At 40.8% G+C, this 25,160-nt stretch overlaps 1 protein-coding gene across 1 annotated transcript in view; it reads left to right on the forward strand.

The window, feature by feature from the left end:
- The window catches only part of LOC126183425 (TBC1 domain family member 19), a 198,191-nt gene that overhangs the window by 150,686 nt on the left and 22,345 nt on the right, over positions 1-25,160 (forward strand). Inside the window, exon 11 of the mRNA XM_049925394.1 lies at positions 20,216-20,417. Coding sequence (XP_049781351.1) covers positions 20,216-20,417 — 202 coding nt within the window. The remainder of the gene's footprint in view (positions 1-20,215; positions 20,418-25,160) is intronic.

Raw genomic sequence — 25,160 nt, forward strand, 5'->3', positions numbered from 1 at the left:
TGTGCATTTTGTTAGGTGCCATAAACATAGACACCATAAAGATAGTCTATCATTGTTACTATGAGTCAGTTATGTGTTATGGCATAATTTTTTGGGGGGATTCAGCAAATGTCTCAAGGCTTCTAATATTACTGAAGAAAGTAATTAATTTGCAATATGGGCATTGCCAAACAACAGAAAATGTGTCCATCATTGTTTAAAAGTTTGAAAATACCATATACTATCCATTCCCTCCATTATATGTATATATGTGAAATGTGTTTTATTCATCTCATGACATACACAATTTCAGAACATATGTCTGATCTACAGGAGACATGTCAAGGTTAAAATTTGCTTATTTAAAATTTTGTCACACTTATAATAATACTTTGTGGAGAGTTTACTTATTCAAAATTTGTCAAACTTACAGTATTTACATCTACTACAAATATAATATTTTTTTATTCCATTTTAGGTATCCAGCTCAAAGTATCACTTCATCCTTCATAAATCTTCCACAAAGCAGTAGCATTGTTCAATTACAAAATCATGTAATGTGCTTTTTAAAATATTTTTCTTCATATTCATTATGCCATACCGTTTTATTGTGTTGTGAATTTTCATGGCTATATACTGAGGAGTCTGGGCACACAGTTTTAAGCAATCAGAGGTGAGCATAAAGTTCTCTTTATGTCTTGTGTCATATGAGTGTTCTAAATGATTTTTTTTAATAGATCAGCTCTGCTGCATAGGAAAAGAACCACCTCAAAGATGTATAAAGAAGCGACAGTTAATATTTTTAGGTCTTTAAATTATGGTCGACATGGTGCCCTTGGCTATGTGGAGCACGTGTTGCGAATGATTTTTTGAACTGAGTTTCCCCAAATAATTATGCCATATCGAATAATCGATTCAAAGTAGCTACAATAAAATAAAAGTAATTAATATATTTAACATGGAGCATGGTTCTGTGTAAAAGATTACTTTTACTCTTTACTCTTCACATGGAAAAGTGCTATTATTCTGTTGAGTTCATTGATGATCTTTTCAATTATTAAATTACTCAATTTTATACATGGTGAAGAAAAATTTGTGCACTCAGACTTTGCAGTGTGATTCCTTAAATACTAGCAATACCAAAATGTCTGTCACAAAATTCCATCCTGTGCATATATCCAGCAGTAAAAGGATGTTATGATTGGCAGACTGGCAACAGTGTACATATGTGCATGGTAACTACCTCTGTCAGAATACAGGAGAAGTGCAGTGGATATCATTTTGGGTTAGCATGCAGGAGATTGAGTGTTCAGTTGTAGGTCAAGGTGTATTTGTTTTTATTTGCCAATTTCATTCGACCATACAATACTGTAGTATGCATTGTTTCTCAAGCCACATATATCTGCCATTTACATAGTACAGTGTTTTGTAATGGTGAACATACCAAAATTGTGATCAGGCAAGTCGAAAATACAGTTGAAACAAGTGACCTGTCATAGGACAGAATACTTACAAAAACAGTATCAATCTCGATATGCTAAAAATGATTACATAATTAAATAACTCAACATCTACTAGTCATCTATACTACATGCAGTATGTTCACTCAGATGTAACACATTAGCAACCAATAATAATAATAATTTCCATATCAATGACCACATGACGTTCTTGAAAGAATAGGTTGTTCTCTGAGCAGATGCTCAAGGTGACCCCCTTGCACGTCCAAACATTGCTCTACCTGCTGGATCATACAGATCTGGACTCTTTGCAACATGGCTACATCCACAGACACAAGAGTAGCAAGAACATTTGCTGTCAGTTCTTCCACATGTGTCAGGGGAGTGCAATACACATACTCCTTCAAGTGCCCCTACAGGAAGAAATCCAGAGGATTTAGGTCAGGTTAACGTGAAGGCCATACAACTGGACCTCACCATCTGAGTAATTTCTCTGGATATGTTCTGTCTAAGTACCATCACAAATTAATTCCAACCATGTTTCAACCGTAATCTCTGTCAAATACGAACTGTAAGTGCACCAGGGAAATAGTTTGAGAGGAGTGCATGATACCTTTGTGCAGCCAACTGATCAGGCAACAGGTAAGGGCCAAAACTCCTGTTTCCCAATATTTTGGCTCAGACATTGATTTCAAAGCAAACTTGATATCCACCGTCAAGGGCAACATGAAGGTTGACATCACTCCAGTGAGGGGCATTGTGCTTATTGAAAACACCCTCATGAGTGAATGCTGTTTCATCTGACCATATTACAGTATTTATGAAATTGTTGCTAGCTACCTGTTGTTGCTGGAGCCATCCACAGAATTATGTCCTTAGTCAATGGCCTGCAGGATGCAGGTGTTGCGTTAAAGAATAATGATAGGGGTGCAGGCCATACTTGTGCAGTGCATCAATGACCGCGTGTTGCAAGACATGCAGCTGACTTGCTGTGCTACATGTACCTCGGTTGGGTTCATGGTGTGTGATCTCCAGATTAGCTTGCTCAGTAGCTGGAGTATGATGAGCCCATGAATGACCTCTTGTCACACTATGATGGAAGGAGACAACATGTCTTTGAAGTCAAAGCTCCAGATGACAAAACACATTTTTATCTGGATGATGTTGACCAGGATGTCCAGATTCATGAGCAGCAACACCAGCCCAGTTATCAGATGCACCAAGGACCAAAAGCTTATCCACATATGCACTGTTTGTGAATGCCATAGATCTGCTACTCTGTTTTAGAATAACACAGGAAGAAAATGCAATATGTGTATGAATGTACATGGTGTTGTCATAGGTGCATTATTCCACTTGCAACTTGTCTCTGTCTGGTGAACAGAACATACAGTATAATCACATCATTATTCGCAGTGGACTGTTCCACCTAACATGCGTCACCCCTCTTACAGCTTTTGTTCTGCATGCTCCATCCCAATGCTGCTAAATGTGAAATATTTGTTTTCAAATTACACTGTTTCCCTAATGGTAATGGACATGATGCTTCCACTTTTCTATCAATACTAATTATAATAATGATGATGATTATGATGCATGGAGATACTTACTAAACAGCTTGTCCTTATCAGACTCAGAGTAGAAATGCATAATTAGTGGTTCCATGGTTGTTTTACATACAAATGGAAAAAAAGTTTGGAAATGATTTAAAAAGCACATTGCTAGCCCAACTGGTGATGTAAGGTCCTGACAAATGTAATGAATCAAGAATTTCATTCACCATAGATCATTTCACAATGATATTGGCTTCATCATACAGGATGTACTAGTACATACAGAATAATAAAATAAACAAGTGTCAGTTCATTATAGAATACATTTCAAGCATGGCAGTGTACCACATTACACCAGGATACCTTCTAAAAGTTAATGCAATAATCTATACTATAATCTAATATAATATGCTATTCTATTGTTTATTGTATACACTACGTAATTAAACACGATTAACCACAGCACACAATAATATGTTCAACTACAGACAACTTTTAAATGCTAATATCCTCCTCAGGCATCTCAAAGAATTCTTTAATGTCATAGAATGGATGATCTGAAAGCCAGCAGTACCACTTAATTTAAAAAGAAATGTATATCCATAATCTGAACATGAATTGGCAGTTTATTGAACATTTTGAATGGGTTAACTTTGTGGGAATTTCCTGTTCTTGCTAATCTGTGGCGCGGTATGTCTAAAATACCCTTAGCCATGCTGTTGTGTTCGTGTATTTCCCCTCTGGCAATAAATTCTGAAATATTATTTTTAGTATAGAGTACAGACACATAGCTGCATAAATTTATAATTGTGAGTATTCTGAGTCTGGAAAAAAGAGGATGACAGTGCTCCTATGACCTCTTTTACTTATTATGCATTAGACTTTTTTTCATAATTACAAGATATTCTTGTGGCAAGAATAATAATTGGTACTAACTGTTGGAACCATTGGGGGATAATAGACAGAAAACATGTTTGGAACTTAGTAGATGCAGTGATATGAAACAATTTGCATCCACATGTGCAAAAGGCTTCTTTAAAAGCTGACCAATGAAAACAATTATACTTCTGTTTCTGTGTTCATAGTATGTAAGTGCAAATGTTTTGTAGAAGACCCACTGTAATCACTGTATGACAATTAAGATGTCAGATACCTTACTACACAGACTACATGTAGAAAATAAAAACAAATATGCCTCAACCCAGAGTCAAACATTCCACATCCTGCATGCTAACCCAAAACACTACCCACTGCACCAACTGCACAGCACTACTGCTATATTCTGACAGAGGTAGTTACCATACCTGTGGTTACTGTGTTGTGAGACTACCATCCTTTAACATCCATTTACTACCCGAAGTATGCGCAGGATGAATTTTTGTGAGAGACACTTTTTTGTATCGCAGATATTTGAGGAATCACGCTGCAAAGTCTGAGTGCTTGAATTTTTCTTCATCCAGTATATTTTTTATTTTGTGTACAGGAAGCTATAATAAGTACATGTGTAGCAGTATCTGTGAACATAAAAAATGTAAAATTTTGTATGTGTCCTAAAATGTTCTTATTATAAAACTTGAAACATCTGCTTTAAATAAAATGGCTGATTTGAAAATTAAATGTAATGAGATAAATGAAATACATTCTACGTAGCGATCCTTTTCTTCCTTAACTATGATCTTTAAGAAAATGTTTATTATATACATGGAATTCTATACTGCTCCTGGTAAACTCCCTGTAATCAATTTGTGTCCATGGAATGATTCAGTTGTCTTGTACCTATTCCATTTACCACTTAAGAAAATGTACATGAAATGGATTGGTGTCATTATTTGATATAAAGTATTACAAACAGCAAAACAATGTTGTGTTTAATATTATTAAAAACTGGAGATATAATCAGCCCATCCCTTTTGAATATCTTGAAACATAGCCTTTTGCATATCTAAAGACGGTACTCAATACTTCCTCCCTTTATTCCAATCCTAGTGAAGGCCTTGATTGTTTGCAGGAAAATTATGTTTATGTCCTAACTTAAACAAGCTCATTTCTTGCTATCGCTTTATCTTTGAATTTTTCTCAAAAGTAATGGAACGTCTTTCTGGTACATTTTAAAACAAACTAAGGAGAAGTTGGAACTTACAATATGAGTATACCCTCTAAAGTATCAGCACACTGAGAACACTATAGTAATAATTTTACAGATAAATTATAAAATTAGAGCTATATAGGATTTACATTCAGCAATAAAAAATAATTCAAAATTCTAAATTTTATTTGGGGAGTAAAAGTAATGCACAATGAACTCTTAAGATATATTAAATAATATGTGAACCAAGCTTCAGGGAAGCTATTAAAAAGCACCTTTCTTAAGCAGTAACTACAACTTAGAATAACTGAATAACACAGTGTTTTATAAAAAAAAAATGCTATGTAAACAAGTAATAAAACGTTTTTGCTGTTCTAAGAGACTATACTACATTTGATTTTAAAGTTTTCAAGAGATTTTTTCTTTCTCCTGAGCTCAACATGAAATTTATTGTGAATTTTTTCTGAAATATTTCTGACATTTAAATGAATAGGAATAGTAAATGCCTAAATAATAACAAATCTCAGCTAACATATACAGGGTGCTTTAAATAGTGTCTCATTATTGACATATGGGGCACTTTATTTGCATTGAAACTGCATTCCCTTTGACATGCATTGCTCATTTCTCAATGATTGTTTGTTTGTTTACTTATTCCTCTGATTGTGATATTGTTGTCAAATATAGCACTTCCTATTGTCTGCTATATCATCCATTCCATACATATTGTTGTGAGATTGTACCAGCACCAGAACAGGATTATTGATTTTGGGAAGTGTGAATAATGTAAAGAGCAAAGTGGAATCGTGTTGTTCCTTGTAGCAAATAGAGGACATTGTATGAAGTTGTGGTTTAAACAACAGCAATTATCATCAGGCACCTGATGTTTACACCAATCAACACCTACAACACCACATTCCATCAGAAAAAAATGTTCAGTAGTTTGTTCCAGTGATTTGTATATGGGATCGTTCATTACAAGGACAGCTGTTCACAGTAACTCTCACACAGTTCACACAGCAGATATGGAGGAGTGATTATTGTAACAAATAGAACATGATCCTGAAACAAGTGTGCAAAAAATTGGATCTGCTGAAGGCATCTACCATACTCTTGTGTGGTCAGTTCTGAAAGAACTGTTACTTTATCCATATCACTTACAGCATATGAAAGCTTTCAACTCACAAGACCACAACATGAGATAATAGTTCAACCAGTGTATTGTACAATGATGCAGGATTCATAAGGAGTGGCATCATAAAAACAAAGTGCAGGCATATGCAAAGCCATGAATTATCATGGAAGCAAGGTATCAAGTTCAATTAAATTTCACTGTGCAGACAGGAAATGTGGATGACAGATTCATTGAACCAAACAGTTTACTAGACAAATAAACATTTGTTATTTATCATAAATTTCAGTGTGCAGACAGGAAATGTGGATGACAGATTCATTGAACCAAACAGTTTACTAGACAAATAAACATTTGTTATTTATCAATAATATTTGTAAAACAAATTACCTGTACTATTGGAGAACATTACCCTCTAGGAAGACAGTGGATGTGGTTTAAGAATGATAGAGCACCGCCTAATTTTCTATGCCTTCTACAACAATACCTACTGTAAGCATTCAATGAGCAATGGATTAGTTAGAAGATCCAGTAGTATGATCTCTCCATTCACCTGGTTTTTATTCCTTATATTTCTGGCTATGGTGGCATTTAAAGGCACTGGTATATTCCACACCCATCAACAACACTCACATTTGCATGAGCATGTGTCACATGCATGTGATCGAATCCAAGGGAGCCAGATGTATTCACACGAGTTCATGATTCCGTGAGAAGTGGGGCTGATAGATTTTTAAGAATGAATGGTAACAACATTGAGCACCTCCTATAATGTGAAAAAACTGAGCACTATCATAGACCAAGTGCTTCATATTTCAAATCACTGTTTGTTTCCAGACGTATATTTATGTGACTGTCTGGTTTTGATGAGTATTATTTCCTGTAAGAATATGGGACACTCTTGCAAGCACCCTTTGTAAGCGACATACAATATGTGTAATGTATATGGTTCTGTGGTCAATTTCATGTCTCTAACACACTCATTATTTTTTATATAAATCTAATGTGTAGTCAGTGTAGTTACCCCCTCTTGCCCCATCCCCCTTTCAGATGCCTATGTAGTCACCATATTTTGTAATTTGTGAAGTGTTATAACTCCCCTAGTCAACTTCCCCACATCAGTCTGAAACATGATTTTTTCACCTCATTACATACAATTTTCAAATGATTTGATCTGTTGTAAAGAAATGTTTTCTGTTTTTGACACGTACCGTATTACATGTACATTTACTACACAGATATAATTCTACAGCACCAAGTAAAATTCAGTTCAATTCAACAATATTAGGAAAAGGATTGACTGCTACTCATCTTAAAGATGACTCTTGGAGTTTCAGACAGACACAATGCAAAGGCTGTTACGTATTATACCTTTTGACTAAAGTGTTCTTCAGCAAAGAAAACACACACAACCCCCCCCCCCTCACCCCCCCCCCCCCCACACACACACACATATTCACACAAGCAACTACATCTCACACATACATGACCACTCCTAGCAGCATCTCTGACCGGTATAGCGTCCCCAGTGCCATATTACGAAAAGACTTAAAAACAATATTTATAAATAAGAGACATTCATAAATTGAATAATATATTTTTTTTTTCATGTAGCCGTAAAACAATAATTTCTCTGTCGAGAAATGCAAAGAAATCCAATGAAAAGAAATATAACAAAGTGATCTAAAGAGATGACAAGATACGCTCCTTTGTTAATTTTTTAGTTGTCTTCACTTCCTCTTTTGTCTTGAGTGTGTATAGACGGACATCTTTCGAGTGTTGACAAATGTAAGCATATTTGTATGAGTTAAGCAGATAATATATTAATTGAATATTATTGTGCTCTTTTAATTTGTAAGAGGTGATCCCGATTTCATGTCCACCTTGCTTGAATTAACCTACATTCAAGTAATTTACAGTTCAACAATCGCAGCGGCCAATGCAGCCAACGACGCCATTACGTGGCGATATTAACTTATGAAAAATTAGCGGAAGCGGAAAACTCGCCCGCTATTAACATAATATTAATTTTTCTCCACAGCCGCCTGACGTTGCAGAAAATACTTAGCTTTAAGATTCTTATTTTCAGTACCATAGCTGAGACCCAGAGCCAGGACTCCGACTACAATACAATGGTTAATGGAGGTAAGAAAAAATACTCTCGCGCGTGTGTGGGCCGCAATTGTAATTAATAACTAAAGATCTTTTGCTTTAAAGTGAATTGACTAGCCGAGGAAATTAATATGAAAAGTTTATTACATTGTTCAGCTTGTATGCTCATGTTTTAAGATGCAGCAAGTCTAACATTCATTAACGTAACAAATAATTTGAGATTAATATTGTTAAAAAGGAGAACTTCAGGAAAGCATTTAACCATAAAATCAAAATTAAATGGAATATCATTTTTATTAAGGCCCACCACGTAAGTCAGCAACAATCAAAAAATAATAATAATAACAATAATAATATATTAAATTACGACGGCCGACGTACGCGAGACCTGGTGGTGGTAGCAGTCATGTGTGCGAGAGATGTGCTTGCTTGTGTGAATATGTGTGTTCTCTTTGCTGAAGAAAGCTTTCACCAAAAGCTATAATGTATAATAGTCTTTTTGTTGTGCCTGTCTGTAACAAAGGGTCATATTTACAGTGAGTAGCAATACACCCTTTTCTTAACATGTTGATATTCCAACCTGGACTTTCCATAGTTTGAAATACACTAATAACTACATATAAGCAGTATTTATTTCCATTATCAACTGGACAGACTGTAATAATATTATCAATGCAGGTCATCAATGTAATTTCTTACTCTCAAACTACCTCGTAAAACTGGATTTCTGAATTAAGCCACGATCATTGTTCTCATGAATTCAAGCAGTTCTGCCACAAATAAGCTTTTGCCCCACAAGGGCTTTGTCAGAAATAGATGACACACACACACACTCAAATGCAACTTACACACACTTGATTGCAGTCTCTTGCAGCTGAAGCCATACTGCAAGCAACAGCAGCAGTACATGATGAGAGTGGCAACTGGGTTTGGTGTAAGGAGGAGGCTGGGTAGTGGAGGTGTAAGCATAGAGTAGGGTAGGGGTGGGAGACAGACAGTCAAGTGCTGCTGGAGAGTGTGCAGGGACAAGATGGAGAGAGGGTAGGGTAGCTAGGTGCAGTTGGGAGGTTACATGAAACGGCAGGGGGGGGGGGGGGGGGGATTAGCATAAAAAGAGAGAAGGAAAGACTGGTTGCGATGGTGAAATGGGGGCTGTTTAGTGCTGGAATGGGAACAGGAAAGGAGGTGGATGGGTGAGGACAATAAGTAACGAAGGTTGAGGCCAGGAGGTGTTATGGGAACAAAGGATATGTTGCAGGGAGTGTTCCCACCTGTGCAATTCATAAAAGCTGGTGTTGGTGGTAAAGATCTATATGGCACAGGCTGTGAAGTAGTCAGCGAAATGAAGGATGTCATGTTGGGTAGCGTGCTCAGCAACAGGGTGGTCCAGTTGTTTTTTGACCACAACTTGTCAGTGGCCATTCATGCGAACAGACAGCTTGTTGGTTGTCATGCCTACATAGAATGCAGCACAGTAGTTGCAGCTTTCCTTGTAGATCACATGACTGGTTTCACAAGTAGCCCTTCCTTTGATGGGTTAGGTGATGTTTGTGACCAGACTGGAGTAAGTGGTGGTGGGAGGATGTATGGGACAGGTCTTGCCATCTAGGACTATTGCAGAGGTATGAGAGATGAGGTAAGGGGCTGGGAGCAGCAGTTGTGAAAGGATGGACGAGTATCTTGAGTATGTTTGGTGGATGGCAGAATACCACTGTGGGAGGGGCGGGAAGAATAGAGGGCAGGGTATTTCTTATTTAAGGACACAACAAGAGGTAGTTGAAAACTTGGTGGAGAATGTAATTAGTTGCTCCAGTCCTGGGTGGTACTGAGTTACACACTAAAGCTTCAGTCACTGATGTGGGATATTGCGGTGATATTATGTTTTCAGTTGTGCCCTAGCATGTCAAGCCCAATCGACTATTTATGTATATGGTTGCCCTTAACAAATATATACAAGACATGCACAAATAAATAAAGTTGAAAGCAAGTAAAAAACAGGTGAGGAATACAAATCACAATGAACATGTTAACAAAGTTACAGATGTACATAATAAATATGCAAACTGAACATGTAATCAAGACATGCATAAATCAAAAATAAACCAGTCATAATAATATTATTCGTCACATCACAAATGAGAATACTATACATCTACATGACACATAGAATTAAAAACAAAGTACACTTTATACTACAATAATGTTTATAAAAGAGCTATATGCCAGGAATACCAATATGGAAAACACACAAGACACTTAGAATTAAGGCAAGTGACATAAAAGTTGACCTTAAGCAGTATTGTTCATCAAAGAGTTTTATAAAATCGATACAGAATGAGTATTATGTTAAACATCTGGTCACACAAAACAATAAATTTTTTGATGACATACTTTATTGGACCAATATGGGTATGCCATATAGGATGGGATGGGTAGCACCTTGACATTTTTGTCAACAGTGCATATGTTTTATTACCTTATAAGACATAAAAATATCATTGGTACCTTCTATCACATAACACAATCAATATATATATTCTATGCATCCTTGATCTTTAGGAGGCCTCCTTCTCATTCACTAGGTTACATAGTGTCAGCTGTGTGAGCCACAAGGACAGACTCAAATGCCAACAAAAAATTTATTCATGTACCTAACTTTGTGTATCCTTAACTTTAACATCCATATCTAAAAACAAATCTGTGTTTATTTAACTTTGTACTTCACGAGATTTTAACCAATCCTTAAATTCTAACACACAAAATAATCCTAACACGTTTCAGTCAACATTTCATGCACTACTTAGCAAACATAAAATGTCCTCTCCGCCATCTGCAAGCTACCTTTGGTACACCTCTTATGCTGCAAAAGAACTCTCATCAAATATTGGTGCATGTCTGGTGTTCACCTTCCACACTGCACTACAGTTAAATATATACAGCAAACAAACAAAAATGAAGGAATTACATGAGCTGCACGACAATCCTGTGCTATAGGAAGTATCATGCTGTCGAATGCGGGCAGCTCCTGTCAGTCTTGCGCTGTGCATCGCGATGGTGCATGAAACCCAGGCACACACACACACATGTAACAAACTTCACATGCACACCAAGTGTCTCACAGTCCACACACACAAACAAATATGACTGCCTAAGCACAATAAATGGGTACTAATTACTACAACAGAAAATCTATTCACAAAATACAGCTTGTTGTTAAGAAAAATCTACAATTTTCGACACTGCTACTGCTGTACAACAATCTATTGAGTCATGTGCTCTCAGGCTGCAGGTGTTAAACAACCCCACCTCATGCTTTCTATCATAAATTAGGTGCTACTACCTGTTGCACCAAGTTTTGGCCCTCATACAGGTGGAAGAACTTTGTTATCTTTTTTCTTTATGACATCCAATGGCCTATACTCAGTCCCCGATCTCATAAGTCTTCATCCTTTTTCCCTGTTCCCTTTCGATTCTTTTCATTGTGTTCTCCATCATGAACTCTCAGGCTTGATTCATGTGTTTCTGCCCATCAGAGGTTTGACAGTCCTGACAGCTGGTTTCTGGAACTGTATGTCTATTGGTCTGTATCCTATACTGCAATGCACAGCTTCATTGAAGTATGTCTCTATCTTTGGTAGGTACTGGACCCAGGCATTGTGCCTGTCAGAAACCAATATTCTAATGAACACTCCCAGCTGGCACATGTATCGTTCTGCAGGACTGGATTGAGATTTTGTAATTGAGGAGAATGTCACTTTGATCCCTTCCTTTTCTAATCCTGCCCTCCATCTCGCAGATGTGAAAATTGTAGCATGGCCTAAGAGGACTCTCTTGGGCCTACCACATGTGTGCACATAATCTTCCATGAAAATTTTTACACAGCTTTTCGCTCTGATGTGGTTTGTATCATAAAGCCTGAAGCGTTTAGTACAAATAAATGCATCCACAACAATGAAAATAAACTGCTGCCTGAACTGCCCCTTTGGCAGAAGGCCCTAATCATCAACACACACCAGATTATTTTATGCTTCTGGTATGATGGCATTCATTTCACCTTGCACAATCACGTCTGGATGTTTTAAATGCTGGCACATGTCGCATTTCCTAACTATCTCCGCAACTTTCTGTCTGAGAATGGCATGTTCCCACTCCTTGGCAATTGTCACATACAACTTCGTTGCCCTTCAGTGGCCAAGGTGGTGGTGATAGCATTCGAGTAAATCTTCCAAAAGTGTGTCAGGGAGCCAAATTTTCCACCTTCATCCTTTCACATTCCACCGGAAATGTACTCTCTGCTCGATCGTGCACAATGGAGCAGTACTTCTAATTCATCCTCTCCACCAATGTCGTACATCAGAAAGCCCTTCGAACCATTGTTGTAACATTGCCATTATAACCTCATTATTTTCTCGGGTGACATTTTTGTCGCCGTCCTCCCATTAAAGATTTTGGCTTAAACATTTGGCAAATTTGTTTTGTTTACACCAGCAATAAACAGTTTCCAGATCGAATTTCTGCATCACCAGGGCCCAACGCATCACTCTGTTACTCGTGTATCTGACAGCTCTTAGGAACGTAGGATCATGGTGGTCTGCATTTTAACGAGTTTTTCATCCAAGCAGGTAACTTCTAAACCAGTTTGTTGCATAGACAATGTCAGCCAGCATTTCTAGTTCTGTAGTGAAATACTGTGTTTCACACCCAGTAGTTTCGAGCTATCTGTGGCCACAATGTGCACATTCCCATCCTTGTCTTCCTGTTGTAGACATCCCCCAATGCCTTGTGCACTGACATCTATGAAGATATGGAAAAGTGTCAAGAAGTCACGATGTGCCAAACAAATACTGTCATGAAACGCAATCTTAATCTTCTCAAATACATTTTCCTCCTCATTTCCCCAGCTCCACTTCTTGGCCTTCTTCAACAGAGCATGTAGAAGACTCAACATCTGCAAGAAGTTAACAATATGCCCCCTGTAAAATGAAATCAGACCCAAGAACTGTCTTCATTGTCGCACGCAGGATGGCCATTTCATTTTTGTGATTTCCACCAATTTGCACTTTTCTTGACAGATACCTTCTGGCAAGATATCGAACCCAAGATATACCAGGTTCACTTTGTCAGGCCTGAGCATCATGCCATATCTCTGAAGTACCACCAGCAGCTGCTTTATGTGGTACATGTTTCTTTAAATGTTGCAGACGCTACAATAATGTCGATGTAGCCACCACAAAATTCCCTCATGTCTGGTGTGACTATACATTTCAGGACCCTCAAGAATGCCAAACTTATGCCCTTAGGCCCAAATTGTACTTGGTTATATACATACTGTCCCCCTTAGAATAGGAAGGCAGTGTATTTTTGGCAGGATGGATGGAGCTCAACTTGACTGAAAACCGGCTGCAATGTCAAAGATTGACAGCTAAATTTTTCCCAAGAACTAGGGCAGTATGTCCTGGATAGGTTCCAGCCTTGTTCTGTCTACTTCAATGTGATCATTTAACACCCTTGCATCAAGGCAACAATGGTCCAGTCTGTCTTTCTTAAGCACAATCGCAAGCAGATTAAAATATTCCGACGCAGCCCGTGATGTGACTCTGGCTGCCTCCATCACCTGTACCGCTTCCCTGGTAGCTTTTTGGTGCTTCCAGGCCACTGAGTATGCTTTCCTTGCGGCGGCCGGTCACATGTTACTCTAAACTTGTGGACTGCTCCCAGAAATCTTCCCAGCAGTAATGAGAATGTATCCTTGAATTCCATGATTGAGTTTTCCACCTCTTGCCTCTGCTGCAGGTTCAACCCTGGATTAGCTTAAATACTCTTTCTAATTATTTCCATTGAATCAACTTCCGCATTATCTACACACACTCGTGGCTGATCATCTGTTCAAAGGGCATCACCTACCATGTCCCTTGTTTCTGAGTGGGATGTGATCAATTTATCTCGCCACTTCGATGCATGAAAACACCCGCAGCCCTCCGAAAACTGTCTTACTTTTTCATATTTTGCGACTGTGGAGGAAACAACATTGTCTTTTATTGCTGGTGAGTGGGCTTTAGTACTTCTGTGACACACTTCACAGTGCACCTCTGCCACTCTGCAATTGCTTTCGCATTCTACATTCCACATGTGTTTTGTTACTGTGGGGCTTCGCCTTCAATGATTTTCATTGTCTCGGAGCACTTGTCGTCACAGCATTTGACTGTTGTCTCACTCTGTATATCATTATGTTTCGTTTTGAGCATGTCATCTATATTCACATGGGGTCTTGGGGTATCATAGGAGAGTACTCATTAATGGCCCTCTAAATCCTAATAGAACTTGCGGGAGGGTCTCTAACTCATGACCAATGGCATCGTGTCCATCAGATACTCTTTCATTGGCTGTGTACATGGGATCGTCATCACAACTTTCAGATGGCAAACTGACTTCATCTGGAACCCATGTCCCTCTAATAAATCAGCTTTTAGCTCCTGTGGCCCATCTATGAAAATTTCCTCGTCCTCCTTACATTTTACTAAATTAACTATGCCCTACAAGCCCTCTTCACCCTATGCGATCTGACCTTCAAACTAACTGACCACAGTTTTAGTGGTCCAATTCATGATTACCACTCTACTCGAGAGTATGTCATTACCGATTATAAAATCAAGTGACAACCGACAGATGACAATTCCATTAACCTGGAAGCTACTCCTTCCGCCACTTAGCGATGCCAAAATCTGCTTCTCTACCTCCTTCCTTTTCGCCCCAAAAGTGGGAGTTAGTGAGATTCCTCTTATGAGTATCTCAGCTAATTTACTACCACTTTCTACCAGCTTTGCATAAAAAAGACATTGAAAGTGCTGTCACTTCTGACCCAGAAGCCAGACATGCTCTTGTCTTAATTCCTTCCACTGTTATTTCAGTAAGGGGACACTGATTGTCTGCTTTTTCTGGCAACTCTGGGTCATCACAGTACTGGTCAATGTCATCTTGCACTTGTGATTGCCAGTACCGCAGATTGCGTATGTGATGGCCCTTCTCTACCATGGCGTCCCCTGCAATATCTCATTTTCTCAGATCATTCATTTGTGTGATCTCACTCTCCTCTGCCTGAGGTGGAGTCAGAGGAGGTGAACCTGCATTATTCTCATGGTCTCTCCAATAATGCGATGCTTGCATGCAGCTCAGGTGGCATCTTTGGTTTGGCATTTCACTCCTGCCTTGTTCTCCATGGTGTGGAGCATGACGTCTATCTCACTCTTGCCTATTCCGATCTTCTCTCCCTTGTCCACTGTTTCACCGATTCTGTCTGTCATTGCGGTGCACAAACCCTTGCGGCGCCATATTTTCTGTCCTAATTGCATGTCCATTTGCTGTCCTTTGTTTCTCCTGCTCTTCAGTTTCGTCCAAGGATCTTAAAATATTGAGGATCTGTTCTCTTGACAGTGCCCTGATGAGTGCACCTTGTGTATGAGCAGGAAATGTGAGCACATCACGTTGCACCATTCCTCATGTGACATTTTTTCATCCAAGTAACGCGCTTGAATGACAAAGTGAGCAGGATATGTTGCCATGAATTGGCGTGACTGTGGCTCATACTGTCTCTGATATATACTCATTTTTGCACTCGCCTTTGTGGGCATGTTCCAGTACGTTGCCAGAAATTTAGTGCAGAAATCCTTGTAACTACTGTTCTTGCAAATTGTAACGTCAAACCTGGCAGCCTCCTCCTGATGAGCATCGGCTGTGCAGCAAGTAAAGCATTAGATTCCGCCACTCCTTTTGCACGCAGATACACATCTAAATTCTTTAGGTATGCCTTTGGGTGAGTGCTGTGCATTCGGCCAAACTTGGGCAGTGGTATGTCCACCCCATGCATTGGTAGTGTGGCCTGCAAATTCGTTGGGGTGACCTTCATTACAGGGACATTACCTTGTCGCATTGCAGGCACTTCTTGTCCAAGGACTAACACTATTCTTTGTGTTTCATTGGATGATTTACTTTCCTCATCTATGTGCACAGAGACATCAGTCATCTTTGCCTTCACCCACGTTTCTAAGCTGTGAACCTTCATTTCACACTCTTTTCCCCCTTGTCAATGCTATTGATGACCTCTGTCTGTAGATTTTCAGTTTAGATCTTCAGTTCATTCCTAACTTCAGCAGTCTGCCCATCATGCTTTTGATTGCAAAGTTTTAGCTCAGTTTCCAGTCTTTCAAACTGGGTTTTATTCTCTTCCCTCATGGCTGTTCACTGTGATGTGTGGTTTTCTAGGATCACAAGAGTTTGATCCAGTGGACTCTGACAGATACCCCACAGAAAAGCCTTGTGTTTCCTCACTCGCCCCCAAAATTTACTCAACTGACTTGACTGTTTTCATATTTATCAGTCTCCCAGACCTCATTTGCATAGTAAAATAAAACTAAAAACCAAAAGCACTCCACAGAACAAACAGACAGTCAATGCGACGCTGATGGCAACGCTGGTATTTGCTAACAGAACAATGAACTCGTGGAACAGAATAATCACAACAACAATCTACACGTTCTAAAACTGCTTCACAAAATACAGGGGAAGTTGTGGGAACTGAAACTAGATTCAGTAGCTACCAATATATCTGCTTTGTATGCTCATTTGCAACACATCCACTGCACAAAAACACACCATCCATCCACCTGACATCACATATGCTAATAAAGGAATGGAAATTCTTCCTGAGTCGTTTCTCAAAATTTATAAGTTCTCTCACTAACAATAACATGAGAATAAAGTCAAATTGAAGCCCCATGTTGGATGCCATAAAATGTGTTGAACTGATAATTCTTCTCTGCTGTTGGATTTGAAATGATGAGCAGGTGGCTAATAAGATTGCCCCACACCGGCTGCCAAAAATATGGTAAACTGGGAATTCTTCTCTGCTGTCAGATTGTTAATATGATCAAAACATGAAAAAAAGTATTTATTTCAATGTCATTTACACAAACCAAAACAAAATTACAAATCTCAGTACCCAGACTGAGTGTAGGCACAACTTCATTATTAACAGGGATCTCACCATTACTCGCTATCATTCGCCATGTAATGCTGTCAGCTGCAGGAATTGTATCAGTATGGGGTGTCACTTCATAACTGTGCTGCATGAGTTGGCTGCCCTCATCAGGAATTGCAGCGAAGGCCACGTACAATCTCCACATTGTCTGCCTGTTGTCAGTTGTGTGGCTGAAGCTGTGATATCACAGTGTTGGAAGGCAGATGTTGGCAATGGATGGAAGACACCTCATGTCCTCTTGTTTCCACGCTGTCTCACTGACTGTCCCTTTTTGCAGCTCATCCATCTCTTAGCTGAACTCCTCTTCAAAATTTTCTTCCTATTGTTGTCGTCATTGGCAGACAAAATTTTCAATGCAGCTCAATGATAGATTGCTGCTTCATGACCACACCTCTCTGTAAAGGGTAGAAATTTCCTATCTGGCGTGGTCTCGTGTGTGTGCCCCGGGAACTGGCATCTTTATCACAATTTCACATTCTTATGACATTTTTCTGCATTCCATTGTGGTTGTGAGAGCAGCTACACAACATTTCTTTGGAACAGCTCTCTCTCTCTCCCTATCTCTCTCTCTCTCTCTCTCTCTCTCTCTCTCTCTCTCTCTGCTTGAGACATGGACAGACTCAAGTTTGGGCTTCGTCTCAGAGTCTGCTGGCATTCATGATTTATAAGGAACATTCCTACTGTCGAGAAAAATATCTTACTAAGAACACTGACTTCTTTTACACACCTTCCTGCACGAATTCTTCACACTCTGTGAATGCTCTTCACTGTGCCTATGTGATGCTGGAATTGTCAACACATTCCTTCTTTCTAAGGCAGGTAAAATGACTGCTGCAAGGTCAGAAGAAGTCGCATGCTTTCACTCGTGCGTTCTTGACATTCCTAATGGCTGCACGTGTCCATCAGTTATCGCTGTGTGTCTGAAATTGAGCACGGTGAGGTTGTCCTCATGGCTGGAAGTATCACAACCTTTTTTCCTTTAAAAAAATACTAAAACAAAAATAAATATCCTAATAAAATTTTTAATACTAGGGATGGATAGCTAGAAACATAACTTCAACAGCCAAGACAAAGTTTGTACCCCAGCAGCAGATGTGCTAGGGCCATCTCTGAATGTGGTGAATGGTGACAGTAAAACAATTTACACAGAACTATGCATAGAAAAAGACACCCAGTGTACTGACGCTATATATATGGAATACAGCTGCAGGTACATATACACTACTGGAAATGGAAAAAAGAACACATTGACACCGGTGTGTCAGACCCACCATACTTGCTCCGGACACTGCGAGAGGGCTGTACAAGCAATGATCACACGCACGGCACAGCGGACACACCAGGAACCGTGGTGTTGGCCGTCGAATGGCGCTAGCTGCGCAGCATTTGTGCACCGCCGCCGTCAGTGTCAGCCAGTTTGCCGTGGCATACGGAGCTCCATCGCAGTCTTTAACACTGGTAGCATGCCGCGACAGCGTGGACGTGAACCGTATGTGCAGTTGACGGACTTTGAGCGAGGGCATATAGTGGGCATGCGGGAGGCCGGGTGGACGTACCGCCGAATTGCTCAACACGTGGGGCGTGAGGTCTCCACAGTACATCGGTGTTGTCGCCAGTGGTCGGCGGAAGGTGCACATGCCCGTCGACCTGGGACCGGACCGCAGCGACGCACGGATGCACGCCAAGACCGTAGGATCTTACGCAGTGCCGTAGGGGACCGCACCGCCACTTCCCAGCACTTTAGGGACACTGTTGCTCCTGGGGTACCGGCGAGGACCATTCGCAACCATCTCCATGAAGCTGGGCTATGGTCCCGCACACCGTTAGGCCGTCTTCCGCTCACGCCCCAACATCGTGCAGCCCGCCTCCAGTGGTGTCGCGACAGGCGTGAATGGAGGGACGAATGGAGACGTGTCGTCTTCAGCGATGAGAGTCGCTTCTGCCTTGGTGCCAATGATGGTCGTATGCGTGTTTGGCACCGTGCAGGTGAGCGCCACAATCAGGACTGCATACAACCGAGGCACACAGGGCCAACACCCGGAATCATGGTGTGGGGAGCGATCTCCTACACTGGCCGTACACTACTGGTGATCGTCGAGGGGACACTGAATAGTGCACGGTACATCCAAACCGTCATCGAACCCATCGTTCTACCATTCCTAGACCGGCAAGGGAACTTGCCAGGTGGAAATGGCATGGCAAGCCGTTCCACAGGACTACATCCAGCATCTCTACGATCGTCTCCATGGGAGAATAGCAGCCTGCATTGCTGCGAAAGGTGGATATACACTGTACTAGTGCCGACATTGTGCATGCTCTGTTGCCTGTGTCTATGTGCCTGTGGTTCTGTCAGTGTGATCATGTGATGTATCTGACCCCAGGAATGTGTCAATAAAGTTTCCCCTTCCTGGGACAATGAATTCACGGTGTTCTTATTTCAATTTCCAGGAGTGTACATTTGGTTCCTTCTTTCTACCAGAGGTGCCTCTGCAGTCTTACAATCTGTCAATACAGCACTTACTTTGCCTTTAGCAGCTATTTGCACTAACTTACACTACTTTTCCCATTGTTCCTTTGTTCTTGTTTGCTTCTTCTTACTCCTCTCCATCTCCCCCCTCCACCGCTGTACTCATTGTGTCACTCATAAGTACTTATGCTACTTCTTTATCTCCCTCTCCCCATGTGTGTGTGTGTGTGTGTGTGTGTGTGTGTGTGTGTGTGTGTGTGTGTGTGTGTGCACGTACATGTTTTATAATTTGCTGTTTTTAATTATTTGTACCCAAAATGTGTTGTATAATAATATTATGCATCTTTAGTAAATTGATTTTCAGCCAATAACAGATGCCTTCATTTCAACAGCTACACCTTTCTTGTATCTGTATGATGACCCAGTCGCTGTGTATCACACCTTCCGGGCTTTCTATATGCGCTATCTGTTTCGACTCCATGAGGTATCATCTCATCAACAAGGAATACTTTGTCTGTGCTTGCTGTTTGAGAAGTTATTACAGCGTCATGAGTCACAGCTCTGGTTTCATTTCAAACACATTAAGATTCAGCCGTAAGTATTAATTTTGATTACTGAACTGTTCTGTTTGTATGTACAGTAAAAGCCCCCTATAACCCAGTTGTCAGATCACATGCTGTATCCCTGCATTGCAGCATAAATGCAGTATATCAAGAGTGATCTGTGGAATGACACACTATGCATTGAAAGTTTGTAAAAGCATGTAATTCATTTTTATACTGCGCTACATATTGTTCAATGTTTAAATTTAAAGAACATCAAAGATAAAACTGTAAAAGAACTTACTAAATATAGCAGTTAGGTAAACTTCACTCAGACAGCTACCAAACATAAACTGTACAGTAACTTCAAGTAAATCACTGTACTGCTTCATGGTATAAAAACACTTTACAAAATACATAACTATGTACAACACTGTCTGCAGGCTATTGTAGGCTCATGTTTCCACTGCTGTAAAGAAGTCAATAAACCTTTTTGGTGGGTCATTTAATACATTTTCATTTGCATGTTTTGTAATGATCATCAAGTGCAAACACTGAATTTGATATTGTTCATTCAGTCTCTCCATCCACATAATCAATAGTTTGTAATTTTCACATGTGCTGGGCTCACCTTTGCCTTTATCATTTGAGACTATAGATATATTACATGTGAGCATAGTGAGCATAGTAAAAATTTCACACCATGTATATTCCAGGGTATATCATTCTGCATTATATTAGACTTTACTGTAATTCTCTTATTTTCTTATCAAGTTGTTTTGACCTTGACTCACAGCACTATAAAAAATGTTTATAATATAGTCTTCAGTCCTAAGATTGACTTGATCCAGCTCGCCATGCTATCCTACCCTGTGCAAGCCTTTTCACCTCTGCATAGTTACCATAACTTACTTTCATTTGGACTTGCTTACCATATTCACCCCTTGGTCTCCCTCAACAGTTCTTACTTCCATTACCAAACTGACAATTTCTTTGTGCTACAGGATATCTCCTATCAATTGATCCCTCCTTTTAGTCAAGCTATGTCACAAATTCATAATAATGTTAAAAGGATAATTGCTACTCACCATATAACCAAGATGCTGAGTGGCAGATAGTCACAACAAAAAGACTGTTGGAAACTGAGCACCTGTGCACAAACCCAAATCACAAACATTTGACCACAGTCTCTGGCAGCTGGAGCCAAACTGCGAGCAGCAGCACATGGTGGGAGAGGCAACCAGGTGGGCGTAAGGAGGAGGCTGGGTCAGAGAGGGGGAAGAATGCAGGGTAGGGGTGGGGGGAGGTATGGTGCTGCTGTGCTAGTGTGCAGGGACAAGGTGGAGAGTAGGATATCTGGGTGGAATCAAGAGTTTAGATGGTGGGCGAGGGGGAGGGGGGGGGGGGGGAGAGGGAGGTAGCAGAAAAGGAGAGAAGTCAAAAGACTGAGTGCGCTAGTGGAGTACAGGACTGTGTAGTGCTGGAATGGCAACAGTGAAGGGGCTAGATGGGTAAGGTCAATGACTAATGAAGGTTAATGCCAGGATGGTTATACAATATATGGCAGGGAGACTTCCCACTAGCACAGTTCACTAAAGCTTGTGTTGGTGGGAAGAACCCGGATGGCACAGGCCGTAAAGCAGTCATTGAAGTGAGGAATGTCATGGTGTGTGGCATGTCCAGCAATGGGTGGTCAAGTTGTTTCTTGACTATGGTTTGTCAGTATTCATTTATGCAGACAGACAGCTCATTGGTAGTCCTGCCCATACAGAATGGAGCACAGTGGTTGCAGCTTAGTTTGTAAATCACATGACTGGTTTCACAGGTAGCCATGCCTCTGATGGAATAGGTCGTGTTTGTTGGGTTGGTGTGAGGGAGGAGACCAGACAGCGAGGTCATCAGTCTCATAGGATTAGGGAAGGACGGGGAAGGAAATTGGCCATGCCCTTCCAAAGGAACCATCCTGGCATTTGTCTGGAGCAATTTAGGGAAATCATGGAAAACCTAAATCAGGATGGCCGGACATGGGATTGAACCGTCGTCCTCCCGAATGCGAGTCCAGTGTGTTAACCTCTGCACCACCTCGCTCTGTATCATGTTTGTGACTGGACTGGAGTAGGTGGTGGTGGGAGGATGTATGGGACAGGTCTTGCATCTATGTCAATTACAGCGATGTGAGCCATGAGGCAAGGGATTGGGAACATGGGTTATGTAGGGATGGATGTGAGGACATTGTGTAGGTTTGGTGGGCAGTAAACACCTCTGTGGAAGGGGGAGGAAGGATAGTGGGTAGGATATTTCTCATTTCAGAACACGATGAGAGGCTGTCAAAACACTGGCGGAGAATTTAATTCAGCTGCTTCAGTCTTGGGTGGTACTGAGTCACAACGAGAATGTTCCTCTGTGGCCGGATGGTGGGTGACTGGAAAGATAAGGCTCAGGACATCTGTTTTTGCACAAGGCTGGGAGGCAATTATGACCTGTAAAGGTCTCAGTGAGAGGGACTGCTCATCACTATGTATGTGATGGCCATAGGTTGCTAGGCTGTATGGAAGGATCTTCTTGTTATGAAAAGTATGGCAGGTGCCGAAGTGGAGAAGTGCCGAAGCTGGTGGTTAGTAGGTTTAATATGGATTAAGGTACATATGTAGCCATCTTTGAGTTGGAAGTTAACATTGAGAAAGGTGGCTTGTTGGATTGAGCAGGACAAGGTGGCACAAATGGGAGAGAAGGTATTGAGGTTATGGAGGAATCTGGATAGGGTGTCCTCACCCTTGATCTAGATTACAAAGATGCCATTGATGAATCTAAACCTGGTGAGGGGTTTGAGATTCTGGGTGTTTAATAAGGATTCCTTTAGATGGCCCATGAATAGGTTGGCATTGGATCATGCCATACAGGTTCGATAGCCTTACCCTAGATTTGTTTGTAGGAGAAGTAATTTAGGGTGAGGATATATTTGGTCATGGTGACTAGGAAGTGGGTTGTTGGTTTGGAATCCTTCAGATATTGGGAAAGATAGCCTTCAATAGTGGTAATGCTATGGGCATTAGGAATGCCAGTGTAAAGGAAAGTGACATCGATAGTGACAAGCAGGGCACTGTGTGTTAAAAGGAACAGGAATTGTGAAGAATCAGTGGAGGAAATTGTTGGTATCCTTCATATGCTAAACTTTTCTGTATTGATGCAGATGGAAGGAGCAAGGATCCATAGTGGTGGAAAAAACGAGTAAAAATACATAAATAACATACAATTAAGTCCAAAAGAATTTGCAACAATGCACCCAAATACATGGCAAAGTCACGTAAAGTATGAAATAGATTAAACAAGGGGAAACAAGATGAAATATGAGGGAGCAGGCTGATAGTGAAAGTCAAAAACCAACTGAAATTAGTGTGAAACCACAGTGAGGTCAAAGAAAAAATAAATAAAATTTTGTAATGTGGGTTACAGGTCTATGGACAGATAAGTGTGAAGAAGGGAGATGGCATATGTGACTAGATTAAGTGAAATTAATAGATGCAAACTGGAATGGAGAGGAGAAGGAGTGGAGGGTGTGGAGGGGCTGGTAGGATGAGATACAAGCTCATGTGCCACTGGAAAGGTACAGGAAATAATACACAAAAATAAGCAAGAGTGACACAGGGAGAGTGATCAATTTGGAGGTATAGGATTAATGATATCGGCAAGAATAATGTGGGATATGAGATGCTGCAGCAACTATTGGCACGGTCTTGTAGCCGACTGCTGTTTGCAGCTGAGATGGTTGATGAACTATGGCTCATAAGTAGAGGTGCAGTGCAGTTTGTAAGACAACAAGAGAAACACAGCTAAGAAGAGAAAGAATGATGGACACTGAGTATAATAATGAATTAGAAAATAGTAACAAAGGAAAACAGCACTGGTTAGCATGGAAGAAAATCCATCAGACAAAATCAAACAACTGAAAATCCTGGATGGTATGTGACAATATTATTGCCTGAGACTGCAGTCGCATGTGTGTGTGTGTGTGTGTGTGTGTGTGTGTGTGTGTGTGTGTGGGCCGGCCAGTGTGGCCGAGCGGTTCTAGGCGCTACAGTCTGGACCGTGCGACTGCTACGGTCGCAGGTTCGAATCCTGCCTCGGGCATGGATGTGTGTGATGTCCTTTTGTGCCTGTCTGCAACTCAGCATCTCCGCTATATGGTGAGTAGCAAATTTCCCACATGACCACAGAGGCTGGCAGCTGGGGTCAGACTACGAGCAGCATCACATGAAGAGAGAGGCAACTGGGTGGGGGAAAGAGGAGGCTGGGGCAGGGAGAGGGAGAGATGCAGGGTGTGGATGGGTGATGTAAACAGCTGCTGTGGGGGCGTGGAGGATGAGGTGGAGATTAGGGCAGCTAGGTGCAATCGGGAGATCAGACAGGGACAGGGAAGGGAGTGGTCGGTAGCAGAAAAGGAGAGAATTGAAAAGACTGGGTACATTGGTGGAGTGGAGGGCTGTGTAGAGATGGAATGGGAACAGGCAAGGGGCTAGATGGATTATGGCAAAGTCTAGTGAAGGTTGAGGCCAGGAGGGTTGCGGGATCATAGAATCTATTGCAAGGAGTGTTTCCACCTGCACAGTTCAGAAAAGCTGGTGTTGATAGGAAGGTTCCAGATAGCACAGGCCATGAAACAGTCACTGAAATGAAGAATATATTATTTGGTGGGTAACATATTTCTCCTTTCAGGGAATAATGAGAGGTAGTCGAAACCCTGCCAGAGAATGTAATTCAGTTGTTCCAATGCTGGGTGGTGCTGAAGCATGAGGAG

Source organism: Schistocerca cancellata, chromosome 1 (genome assembly GCF_023864275.1).
Source record: "Schistocerca cancellata isolate TAMUIC-IGC-003103 chromosome 1, iqSchCanc2.1, whole genome shotgun sequence".
NCBI lineage: Eukaryota > Metazoa > Arthropoda > Insecta > Orthoptera > Acrididae > Schistocerca > Schistocerca cancellata.